Source organism: Aptenodytes patagonicus, chromosome 4, assembly GCF_965638725.1.
Source record: "Aptenodytes patagonicus chromosome 4, bAptPat1.pri.cur, whole genome shotgun sequence".
NCBI lineage: Eukaryota > Metazoa > Chordata > Aves > Sphenisciformes > Spheniscidae > Aptenodytes > Aptenodytes patagonicus.
Genome location: NC_134952.1, coordinates 26,448,114 through 26,461,719, shown reverse-complemented (window position 1 = coordinate 26,461,719; position 13,606 = coordinate 26,448,114). Strand labels below are relative to the sequence as shown.

Here is a 13,606-nt window from a genome sequence, read left to right as displayed (position 1 = left end):
ACCAGCAAAAACTAAGGCAGCAAGAGGAAAAGCCATGGATTTCTAATACTAACTACAAGATAGAAATTACACCTCTTGGACCTAAGCCAATAGCTTAACAGCAATGCAATGCCATGCCACACAAGCAAATTAAGTACTATCTTCATTCCCACATCTCTTATGCAGTATCTACATGCCCTCATTCAGGTCCCAAGAGCTTATATAGGCAAAACTTCATCAAGAAGAGAGAAAAATGCCTCACAAAACTGCAAAGAACAGATGAACTGACTTGCCTCAGAGATAATTCTCGTGCCTTCTTCTGCTGATAACATTACTAAAATATGCTCATGAGAGGGAAAAGAACAACATTTTACATTAAAATAAAAGGATGACTATTAAGAAGATGAAGTTTAATTAAGTTGGCAGGTCAGTCTTTCTATAAATTAACTCTGAAAATGTAATTGGCAAATTTGTATTTAGTCACACATTGCCTAGCCTAAGATTAAATTGTTTGATGCCATCCTGACATCCCATTACTACGAAATTAAGGATAATGCAGAATCTATATTGATCAATGCCCACATTCATACCTGAAGTATAACTTAGAATCTGATTACTCCAGCTCATTACAAAACAAGAATTCTACAGTTTCATTTAGTAATGTGTTATTTTGGACTAGATGATGGCAGGTTGCCCACTGTTAAGTTTGTAGTTTTTGACTGACAGAAATAAGAACAAGCTTTTGAATGATTTAAAAATGCATATCACACAATCCCATTACTGTTACAGGGAACCATTAATGCTTGCCTATTTCCTTCCAACTCTAAACCAGCAACTTATAGTTAGTTTGTCATTTCTCATCATGGGAACATATGTGCATTCTTGCTTGGAAAATGATCAAGGCTTTCTGGGGGGAAAACATTAGTATTTTATTCAGGAAAACATTCTGTATTTTCCTTACTAAATAAAGTGGATGATACTTAAAATAACAACATACCATAGTGTAATTGTGAGCCACCTTGTGCAAGTCAGTGCAACCCTGCGCGTCAGCGAAAGATCGGATTCCAAGGCAATTGGACGGGTGAAGCTGCTTCATTAGGAATTTACAGCATGCTTCTACAACCTGAGAGAGCTGAAGAAGGCAAGCTGTAGACAACAGGCACTCAATGTTATCTTCTTTTAATTCAAGGCGACCTAGTAACATTAAAAAGGAGATGACATTAGTTTGCTCTTATCATTTGTTAAATTCCCTAAAACTCAGAGGCAACAGAATTATTTACAGATTGTATGACAGAATACAAGGCTTAGCAAACATCACTCTCAGCAATAGATAACCAGCTCTTCAAAATTAGTACCTATAATGATGTAAGGAAAGGGAATCCTAATAAGATTCCTTTTTTTGTCAGTCATGATACATTTAAAATATTCACATAATTTGTTAACTAACTGAATATAGTATTATCAGAGAAACTATATCCTACCAGGTTGCCTCAGGTAATGGCAAAAATGATTTCTTTTTATTTATAAGGAATTAAATAATGTGAATAATAATTTCTAAAGAGCATTTCAAATCTAGTAATGGAATATAATGCTCACAGGAGGACAATTCATTAGATGAAATTCCCATTTTCATTCTAATTACCTGTATATGCATATTGAACCAGAGCCCACAATGCATTTGGCTCCACACCTTCCATCTTGATTTCTTCCTGTCTTGCTTCCCTTACGTCATTAGTGAACATTGCCGCAAAGTAGTCCGAAACAGAGGAGAGAACCAGTCTGAGTACATCGTGCAGGAGAAAAGGAGACACACAGAGGAAAAGAAAAAAAAAAAAAACAAAAACTTAGTCAACCTGATATCTGTTAATTTATAATTCATTACTTTGCCCTTTGAAGAAACACTGTACTGAGAAAAACATTTTAAAATTGACAAACTGCTCCATGCTCTAGTTCCCCTCTACGAATAATGAAGTACTGTTACTGAATCTACATTTGCTGCTGAAATAAATGAATCACCCTTTCAAAGCTCAATGACTTTTAATAGCCAACACAGAAACAACCCACAAAAAACACATAAATTGGAAATGGAATATAAATATACATTATGGAAATAAAAAAAAATATTGAATTGACTTCCATTTATATTATGTCAGTTACTTTTTTAAATGTCAAAGAATGACACACTAATCCTTTTCAAAGTGCTTTAAAATGCTTTTACTCTTGGTGCACACACAAACATTCATTGACTAATACTAATAACAGAACTAGGCACAGTAAACACGGACATGCTACAGAGTAATCTCTTTTGTGGGTATGTATTTAGCCTTTTGTTAACAATTCTGAGTATTTTAAGATACTGAGTAAGTAAACATGTTAGTGCACAACAGACATTTCTTTGGATTACTGAGAGTAAAACACTGAGTACATATAACAATGCCACTCCACAAAATATGCAAGAATTTTGGTCTCAGTATGTGTTCACAGGACTAGGGTGAAAGAGAAAGGAAATCACATGGAGCAAGAATATTCAACCCGTAGTTCTGTTGTATGAAACCTACCATAACTGTTCATGAGGTCTGCTGGTCTCTTCCCTAAGAGACCTCCAGGAACAACAGCCTTGTGGTTTGGATCAATTTTTGTGCTGCAGCAGTTCACTGTTGCCTTGCTCACAGGGAATTCCAGTATAAATACACTTGCATATGTGCTGAGCTATACAAACAGCAAGCCCAAGAATCAAGCCTACTGCAAATACACTACACAGTCCATCTGCATACATTCAATGAATCTAATACTTCACGAAATGTCAGTTTATTCTGTGCTGAATCATTATTTTGGCTTGTTAAGATGACAGAGGTCAGGAACCACAAAACAGAGCAAAATTAATTGAAAAGGTGATCACCAGTGCTTAAGAGCAAGTCTAAACATGTATTAATGGGGAGGATTTACAGGTACATAAAGTCATGAACTACAAAGAACTGTCTCTTAGTTAATTAACTGCAAAGTAATAAACTGTTGACTAATTTCAACAACTTTTTTCTTGCTGATTTTCTGACCATTGACCATTTGGTCAGGCCTATAGTAGGGTAATCCTTTTTTTCTAGTTGCTGAGGGAATAGAATTGAGTTAAGAGCGTATGGGGAAAAGACTGATTTTATTTTAACATCTTGTATGACTGAAGTTTTGTAATGAGAAATAAAGTTATGTTCTTTTAAAGAACGTATTGTTCTTGAAATATGAGATTTATTCTGTGGCTGACTTGCTGAGAAAAATTAGAACACCGTTGAGTCCCCATCCCTGGAGGTATTTAAAAGATGTGTAGATGTGGTGCTCAGGGACATGGTTTAGTGGTGGACTTGGCAGTGCTAGGTTAAAGGTTGGACTTGATGATCTTAAAGGTCTTTTCCAACCAAACGATTCCATGATTCTATAACATTCTGCCAAGGTAGCACCCAGGCATCGCTTCTAGGCATTTTAACCTCAAGTTTAATGACACCTGCAGCTGAATGAAAATACTGCCTCCTCCTAGAGAACTGTAGAAGTTTAGTGAAATTAGAATATATTCATGTAAGCATCAAGGGAGGGTTTCTGGAACTGCTTTTGATGCTAGAATGAGATGACAAGATCAGATTTGTATGTACAAAATAGGGGTTTCTCAATGGAAGGGAAAGTGTGTAGATGGACAGATTTGAATAACCCAAGTATCTCTGCAGGTCCAATTCAGAATTAAAAAAATAAAGCAAAACAAACAAAATATTCACCTCTGGCAATACTGACTTGAATTTCTACACAGACTAGAGCTTGAAAAAGAAAGGTCTCTGCGATGGGAAACAGCACCTCAAACCTAATCTTAACACAGTTTTGGTTTTGTGTTTTTTTTTTTCTTCCCCCAACAGTGCACCTGGTTTAGTTAGCTGCACTATTATTTGGAAAATGGCTGGACTGTACATATTATAGCAACAACTGCTGAAGAAATGCCAAATAATAACCCAAGGCTCCAGACAAACACCTTCTACCAGCTGTTTGATATCAGCAAATTTCTCCCTGTAATTTCCAGTCTCAAAGTCCTCCAAAAGAAATTATTAGAAATTTAAAATGCAATCCATTTACTATTTTTGCAAACTTGTGTTTGGATTCGTGAGAAGGTATACATGCTTCACAGTGTTAAGTGCTTTCCAGAGAGTGACTTGCATATGCCGAAACAGGACGTGCAGCCCAGGAGTAGATTAATACAAGTAATATGCCAAAGCATAAATTATACTGATAACAATTTTGTCATGATTTTAGCCAAGAAGCATGTTCACAATGAAAAGCCTTAGAACAGGTATCCACACTTTTCTCTTAATTCAACTAATTTAGAAAAAAAGTTCTTTCAAAGAAATAAAGGGGATTAAAAGATACAGTGACAACGCATCAAGGTGACACCAAGCTAGCATAAAAGAAAACAAAGGCAGACTTTCAGCCAACTGGCCTTTTCTTGTCCTATGTTTTTCCCACTAGTCAATAAAAATCAATTACTACTTTACTCATGCCATTTGACACCCAATTGTTCATTGATCTTTTAATTTCATAGCTAGTAACTGATTTTTCTTTCAGTCTTTTTGTCTGAAATTAAACTGCATTCCTACATAGACTATACAACGTGAAGCAGCTAATACCGTCATATAACTGAAGAATTCACAGAAGACCTGCCCCATCCCTATTTGACCTTTGTGCTAAAAAAACTCTGAAAGTGCTAAGTGACAAGTATGGTTTTTCAAAAGAAAATCTGTGCAATGACTATAAAAACGACACTTATATTCACAATCTCCTTATTAAATAGAGCCATCATGGCTCTGTTAATACTTAACATAAAGAGAATCTCTTTGTGTTATTTATTAATCATTAACATATTCATCCATATCAAGAGTTCACTGGGAACTACTGATGCTACAAAATACTGCCTTTCCTCAGTTTAGAAACTGAAGAAAGCTATGTTTTTTGTATTCTGAGTTTGTAGTCTTTTTTTCCCTAAGAGTAATATTTCTTTCATAATTGGCCCAACTAAAATGCCTACAAAATCAGTATATACTGACATTGGAGAGGCTTCTTAACAGTACAAACAAAAAAAAAAAAATCAAGAAAAAGCCTTAATACAGTTGGCATTGTATTGTTTGACTGTGGATGTCAAACATATCTACCTTTACTCTCCTTCTTACCTAACTACCAGCTACTGCCAAATACTCAATTCTGCATAGATATGATTACAAGAATTTGGCTACTGAATTATATGCAGTAGGTTGGCTGCTCTTTTTCAGTGCACAGGAAAAACATAGATAAAAAGGAACACATGAATACCAGAATTTTTCATCTGGGAGATCATAATGAACAATTTATCTCTCTGGAAAAACACTAAACAGCTATGGGCTAAATACTGACAAAATCTGGGTGTTTCAGTACATCTCCCTGTTCTTACAGGAGGTTCCAATGCTTTAATTTCTTTAATTTCTGTGGTTTGTACTGATCCAAAAATAGAAGGATCCATCATGACGGCTTAACTTATTTTGAAGAGTTTTCTACTGAAAGCCAGTAAAATATGCGTAAGCAGGGTGGCACGCCTGAATTAAATTGTACTTCTTGCTGGAATTGCCACAAGCTGCATCATCTAGGCAGTTTTCTAGGTCTTCAAAGCAATTATTACGTCAAATGATGATAGCTGTCAAACCTGGCAATTCACAGCTTTAGTATCTCCCACCCTGATTCACCTGACAGAATGAAGCGAAGCTTCTTAACATCCTAAAGATAAAAAGGACACTTCCTAGGTAATTCCTAGTTTGTGGCTGTCTAACAGCTGAAAGTGGTCCTAGGGAACTCACTAATAGCATTCACTGAAGTTGTAAGGTGATACTGAATAGTTCATGCGTCCTAGCATGAAGCACCTCATACTCTGGTGGCTTCAGCTAGTTTCTATTCTTGATAACAAAGCATGTCAGTAATAAAGAATATATGAAGGTGGTACTATCCCACATTACTAATATTTCCATATTTATTTAAATTAAATTTGTTTAAAAGCAAGCAATACCTAAAAATACATGCAGTATGTTTATGTTAAACTAATTTCCAATTATAGCTCTTTTCTAGGGAAATCAAACCTTTCAAAATTAATTTGCTGCTTCTGACACTGAAATGGTGATTACAATAAACCCTCTAGTAAAATTTTTTCAAAACAACCACACTGTTAGTAGCAATAGTACCTTTTTAACATAAAGCTATCACAGAACTGCTTTTTTATATACTTTGACTTTTTAGAAAGACACTTTGTGTTAAACTTTTATAAACATGTAGCTAAAAAAAAAAGGCTGCAGTGAAGGATTTACAAACTAAGGCAATACAGACTGTGAAAGAAAGTATTATTAAGCTGTATGGAAAAGAAGCACAAAGATAAATAAGCCTCAAGATAAAAAATGTCTGCAAACCAGGATTTGTTCTCTTCCAAACAAGCTTCCTAACCCATAGAGTACATAAGCTTCCAATTGCCTTCTTTCCTTCAGTCCCGTGTCTTTTTTATTTCCATCTTTCAGTGTCAACAGGAAGAAAGAAAATGGCTCTGCACAGATTTTCAGATTGCTGGTTAAAGGATGCAGAGCAGGCTTTAAATCCCCTCTGGGCAGGAATTTACAGAGACCTCCCTTTTCTTATGTGAATGTTCTGATGAGCAGGTTATTACAAAACAAACCAAACATTTATTATGGACATAGCAATTAGCTGAATGTAATAAATAGGAACGTAATAAATGACTTAGACATCGGAAATTGCAGTGGACACAGAAAAAGCACCTGATATGAAAAACTTAAATTAAATTTAATCAAAAGTCTGGCAAAATTTCTTTATGGAACTGCAGGCTAAGGCAGTAGAAATATAATGCATTTTTTCCTTGTGGTGAACTGTCCCCTTTCTTACTTGCTTCTTGATCTCCTAAGTAAGTTCTTAGCTATAATTTCAGCAAAGAATGAGAAGATAAACAGTCTTAGAATAATAGAGAATGCCATATTCAGAAAAATCATGACTACATGTGATACTCTTATTTGTAGTAGACTCATAGCCTGAATTCTTTGCATAGATACAAACCAAAACTCTTCAGAATTTTACAGTAAGGTATTACCTGTGCTTATTACTGTTGCAGACACCAAACTCACTGCTCTTTTCTCTAAAAACATACATCATACACCTCAGAACATTCAAGTATCATCAAAAGTAGAAACTGAGAATTAAGAAAAAAAATACAGGAGCTATTAAAAATATCAGGTTCAAAACAGAAAATCTGAAAACTCCTCTCTATATATGAGCATGGTTAATAATAATAATGAACAGTGTTCTTTCTTACCAATTCTGTGTGACCACATATTAAGAAAAACCTTTTTATCTTTCTTACGAGAAAAAAAGGAAAAAAGCTGTCCAGTGTAAGGGAACTTTCTATTTTCTTACACATCTTAGAATGCCAAGCCATTAAGCTAATACCTATTTAATACATCTTTTGTTGCTTATTAAGTCTTATGATAAAATAATCACTAGTGTTCTAAAATACATCGACTGCTCCAGCCTGCAGCCAATACTAAAGAAGTCAGAACTTGGATGCAGGCAGTAAAAAGATCCTACATAATTTTTTTCTTATAACACAGGCTACTACAAGTCCTTAAAGCCAGCCTTCTTACTGAATTTCTATAAAATTCTGAACCAAATTTAAGATTTCCATCTTTATCTTTCCCACTATGGAAAAATTCAATTTTCAGTGAGGTGAAACAGTAACATCTCTACTGATATGAAGACTGTAGTTATTGCTATGTTTCTCTGTGAAAACAAAACAGTAAGAGAAAGAACTTACTGTGCAAAAGGCAAAGCTTCTTCCTAAGTTGCTCCAACATTATAAAGTGAACTAAGGACAATTGTAAGCCTCCCACCTCCTGCTACAAGCACAAGGTGTGCTTCTTTGGCCTTAACTTTCATGCATATTTAAAACACAACATACCAACTACAGCAAGATGTTTCTCCTCCTGAGAAGACCATAGCAATTAACAGGTGGTAGCATACGCCTAATGCACTACAGAAATAGATACAGTCGCAGAAACTGGAGGAGCAAAGTCAGTTCTCTAAATAAATGAGAAACAGGTACAAACCACATTAAAGAACTTTTTAGCATGTTGTCTTTCTGTTTATGTTGTTGCAAAAAAAAAATCTTCCAGTACTTACAAGATATTCACAGCTGTCCTCTGCACTCTTTCTACACTTTTTAACTATTACATAAACCATACTCCAGAACTGTATACTGCAAAGGTGCTGCCTTGGCCACATAAGGAAGTAAAATTATTTCCTTATTATAATCACTATTTTTCCTGTTTACAGCACTCCAAAGCTCTTTGACTTCTAAATTACTTCAGCGGGTGCAAATCCACTAGGGGAGTGTGCATTCCCTGTTTTCATCTGATTCACTCTTTCCACAGGGACAATGCTGTTCTGCAACTAATTTGAACAAACTGAAGACCAATCTTAAGCAACTCTGTAGCCACAGAGAAAGCCAAATCCTCTTGTTCACCCTACCATCTCTCCAAAAAGGATTCATCATCATCCACAGCTACGTGGCTATAAGTGTTTACAAAGGAATTCAGGTCAGGGGTTGGGTGGAGAGCAGGACCACCCAGTTTAGCAGCAACTGCAGCAAGAGTTGCTTAAATCAATTTGGAAAAATCGGGGATAGTCTTGACTGTTTAAAAATGAAGTTTCATAAAATGAAGTCTCTGAGAACAATAGCAAGTTATGGTACAACTGCCTCCCTGCTCCTCTAGCCAGTTCCCATCCGCATGCTATCATTCCCTCGCTTGTGTCAGCACAACAGTGTGGATGATATCTGAATAAAAGCAGAGATCTGGCTTTTTAAGAAAACTACCAAACCCAAACCAGCAACCTCTTCCCATTTTTCTATTACTATTACAGTATTAAGCTGCAGTTTCACTGTGGGGGTAGGAATGAGCAATGAAAAATAGGAATGCTTTAGGCTACTATTTCTGTTGTAGACCTAATCTTAGGAAACCACAGCTTAATTATACGTAGGTTCCTATTCGAACTATTAATACTGTGCATTAAATACTGTAACGTGCTTCAGTTATTCATACTTTTGTTTCACAAACTTTGGTATTTTCCTAGCTTTTAAGTGGCATGCTATATGATCTGTTAATTACACAGATGACAGATAGGTTAATGTTTGATCTAATTTAGCCCTCTTAACACTTACTGTCAGTGTTCAGTAGTCTACTACCAAAGGACTCTTCTTACTATGGCAGCAAAAAAACTTTATGTGGACAGAAGACTGTCCTTATTGCTAATTATGACTCCAACAACTTAATTGTTAGTACAAAGAAAAAATTAAGTCAGAAAAAATTTTTTTACATCATTCTATGGTACAGAAACCACTACTACTTACAATATTCTGAGGGTGCATTTGGGACTTTTGGGGTTTTTATTTTGTTATGCAAATATCTTACTATACACTTGAAGACATAAAGTAGAACTTGAAAACATCACAATTATTTTTGATGCTGTATCGCATACAGACAGAAATTAACTTTTGGTTTCTAAATAAATGTTAAAAAACATAAGCACGTTTCAAGTATTCTAAATTGTTTAGGATGTTCTGACCTTTTTTAAGCAAAACACAGGACACACTTTGAAGGTGCATTTGTAAACAAATATGAAGTTACTTCAAATTATAATGAACTTACCTGTGAGCTGGAATTCTACGATCACCAGCAACTAACACCACATCACATAGCTGTTTGTGCCTAAGATAATTCTCCATCTTTTTAAACGTTTGTTCAGCGTGGTTGAGAGCCTGAAAAAATTCATCTGAGGTACAGGGCTCCATAGTTTGACAAGATGATAAGGTATGACTGCTGTTGGAGGTTCTGCTGAAGACAGTAACAGAAATCTTAGTTCACACAATATTAAGGTGCAGAAATTCTATCTACAGATGATAAAATAAAAATCACGTGATTTTAAAATTGACGTACATGATTAGTTTTAATATATATTCCCTTGCTATTTTATTTCTCTTTGTATTCATACTTTCTCTTCCTCCAAACCTAATCTAAACCCTTGTGAAAAAGGTACGATCATTTAATGTTGTACTCTTCAACTAACAGACACACAAAGATCAGTCCAGTAATCATATCTATAGCGTTGTCAGATGGCTAAGGAAGAACAGACATCAACCAAGACCCTGCAAACTGAAAAAGCAATGGAAGTATGCAATAAAGAATCAAACCTCTCCCTGCCACATATGTTAAAGTCTTGCTTCACACTTAGCCTAAGGTGGCTAGAACAAAACAGCATATATGGAGCTAGTAAAAGAGTGTGGGCATGCAGGGGAAAAAAACCATCAAGAAACACCACTCCTACTGCATGAAGTCTTATGTGTCTGAAATGAGATCTAGCACAGTAGAAGCCAAGACAGGGAAAAGCAAGGCTGGATGGGGAGAAAAATTATTCCTATCCATACACACAGCAGCTTGGGAGAAAAGAGGAACAGAGAAAACGTAAAAGGAATGCATGGGCCTAGGACATGAAGGAGACTAATCCTCCGAGGGGAGCACCTTTTCTTACTCACAGTTCTTTAACTGACTACTACTTACTTTTCCATGATGCAGGCAACTTATATTTGGAAAGACATGGATTCACAAGATCTGCATCCAGACCCCCGCTTTCACAAAGATATCACGAACTCAGGCAGCATGCTCAGGGCTAAATCCACCAAGAAGCTTAGCTCAGTCCTTAGCCTAGGATATTCATTTCAAGACAGAGCTCCTCAAAATCAAAGTCTAAATTTTCAGCAGAAAATATTCTGTAAAGGTGTTTTTTTTTTTTTTTTTTTTTTTATTTATTGCTTGTGCATATAGATAGCTAAAAAGGCCAAGCAATTTGGCACTTAATTCAAATCTAAATCTAGTAATGGATCAGAAATGAGATACCTGCCTACCTACTTCCCTTGGAGGACTTCATCTTAAATGTGCTCTCTGAAGCTGTGGTTAGCCATTTATTTAAGCTGTGTCAACTTCTCACCCCCTGTGAGTCACTTGTTCAGCTCCACCACTGGCCCTCTGACAAGCTGGAACAAGGTATTCTTTGTGGCCATTCTGGAAACTGACTCAAGGAACTCGTATGTGAAAAATGTAACCATAAAAAACATTATATTGGCAAAACTGGGTGGTATTCTCACAGTGAATGAGCAAGAACTCAGGGAAAACAACTCTTAAACCAGCAACCCTGCAAAAGAAACAGAAGTGGAAAGAACAGGGTGCTGGCCAACAAGAAAATGCTTAGGAAATTCTTGTTCCCTATCATAATTTATCACATCCTCAATTGTGTTGATACAGCTTGGGTTTTTTTTGGTTGAACTATATTTTAACCCAGATTCCTCAAATTAACTTCATTAATAATGATAAAAAAATTTACATAATCTCAGGGATTTGATTTACATTACAACCTCACAAAGAGTTGTGCAAATAGAACTGAAGAAGCAACAAATTAGTATGGAGAAGGAAAAGACTTTCTAAGCCAGCACTTTGCTGGACCACACCCTCACTAGAGCTATTGCCAGCCCCAAGACTCCACATGTGTACATTCTGCACAGAACTCAGTGGTAGTCACCACTCTTTCAATAAGGAAAGATAATTGCAGTGGTGTCTGCTTTCCACTACCCATGATAAAGCACTTATTCAGGACACAACAGAGCCAAGCTTAGTTCTTCCCCTCACATGAAGAAGTTCAACCCTATACTTGTCCTCTAGCCAGTAACTTACAAACCATCTTCCATAAGGAAGGAAAAGGAGAAGGAAAGGGAGATTAAGCTTCAGTGGTCCATAAAGAGAACATGAAAGAGACAGTCTAATAGCTGAGGCACTTGCAAAAAAGGAAAGATACAGCTTCAAAGGCTATTTATGCTTATTACGCAATGGCTGGTTATGAAAAACTCAAATCTCCGTCCTTCCCCAAACTGTTTTACGAATCTGTTTCCCAGTTCAGTTTGCCACAGCCATGACAGCTTGGGAGAATACACAAGCAAGGAAAGAACAGAGGAAGGGAGGGACCTGCTTTTCTCTCTCCCAGCAGTAGTACTGAAATGCCTTCCAAAATTCTGGGCCTACATCCCTTCCACCTAGAGAGAGGAAACCTGGGTATCTAACCCGGACCTGCGAATCCCATGCTCAGAGCAAACACCCAGCCACGATGTCCTGCAGCTCTGAGTATCAAGGTGGCTTTGCTCCTTTTGGATTTGGCTCTCGACTCAAATTTATCTTTAAGTATAGTGTGAATTTCCCCTCCCATAGGCTAGAGATATTGCTACTTCTGCACACCTCACACATACTACTAAGAAAATTACATTAAACACTTACCTCGTGTGCTAACAGCCTCAGTGTATCAAAGAACCCTTTCTGCATATTCTTTTAAGATTAAATTTTAAGATAGTATTTTTAACACATTAAGTGGAAATATTATTACGAGTATCTTTGAGTATTAGTCGGTAGGGTTTCCTTTTTGTATTCTTAAACTTCAATCACACTTTTCTTGGTCTTTCTTTTCTTTCCCTATTTATGTCAAAAAGATTCTATCTAGCACTAACCAATTTTTATTAACTATGGTACAATTTCAGGATGATTGTAAAAAGGCAAGTTACTCTAAAGACAAGGTCTTTCCCATGCTAGCTACACATTTTACTACCCTGGTGACAAACATTCATATACTAAAGCTGCTAGCTTTCTTCAACTTCTCTGTCTAATAAAGAATTTATGTAAGAGTATGCCTTTTGAAATCAAAATTATGTATAAGCCATGCTATAAAACCATTCATTTTTAAAGGATTTTATTTCTTGAAGTAGGATGCTTGGAATAAGGGGCTCTGCCCAATATAACAGTTCATTTAGCAAAGCAATGAAGCAATTAACTGAGCTAAAGTGACAATAAATGAGTTTCAAAAGTAAAAGCATATGTGGTGATGATGGTGGGAGAGCTGAATTCACACCTCTCCTTCTGCTGTTGTTTCAGGCTTCATTGTTGTAGCTTAAACAAAGCCACAGCAGAATTTTTAATATAAAAACAAACCAAACCGTAACATATACAAGCCTTCTTTCCTCCAACTTTTACTAAACTCTCTCTCTCTCAACAGAGAGGCATCAGTGTTTTTCAAATTTTACAGGGGAGAAGCACAATCTGTTCCTATTAACAGGATTTGTTATTTTAATTATTTTAAAGCATTGAGATTCATTTTAAAGGAGTTACAATGGTTATTTTATAGCAATCACACGTATTAGTTAACAAGCTATGAATTCCAATAAGTATTAACCTTGGCTATAACAAAGATTGCAAAACTTTTGTCAAGCATTTTATTTTATGCATTTTAAATTATTTTTAGAAAGGCATCTTTTAGGTTAAATGTCTCCATGTTTGTCTTTGAAATAAAAATGAAGCAATAAGGACTTCATTATGACTAAGAAAAAAAAAATCAAATACACATTTAAAGCGATTCATTTTGGAACAGAGATAGAGGAACAAAATCTGAAATTTGAAATGGATTTTAAAATATTTTTCTGAAAAATTGTGTAAAA

At 35.9% G+C, this 13,606-nt stretch overlaps 1 protein-coding gene across 7 annotated transcripts in view; it reads right to left on the bottom strand.

Annotated features, from left to right (window-relative positions):
* The window catches only part of KLHL5 (kelch like family member 5), a 65,017-nt gene that overhangs the window by 24,135 nt on the left and 27,276 nt on the right, over positions 1-13,606 (bottom strand). For 4 of the 7 annotated variants that reach the window (XM_076336101.1, XM_076336103.1, XM_076336099.1 and 1 more), the window contains 3 exons: positions 9,729-9,914; positions 1,622-1,758; positions 977-1,173 (listed from right to left, as the gene is read on the bottom strand). In XM_076336101.1, the coding sequence (XP_076192216.1) occupies positions 977-1,173; positions 1,622-1,758; positions 9,729-9,871 (477 nt within the window). In that variant the 5' untranslated portion in view covers positions 9,872-9,914. The remainder of the gene's footprint in view (positions 1-976; positions 1,174-1,621; positions 1,759-9,728; positions 9,915-13,606) is intronic. The other 3 variants (XM_076336105.1, XM_076336102.1, XM_076336104.1) reach the window with 1 other exon arrangement.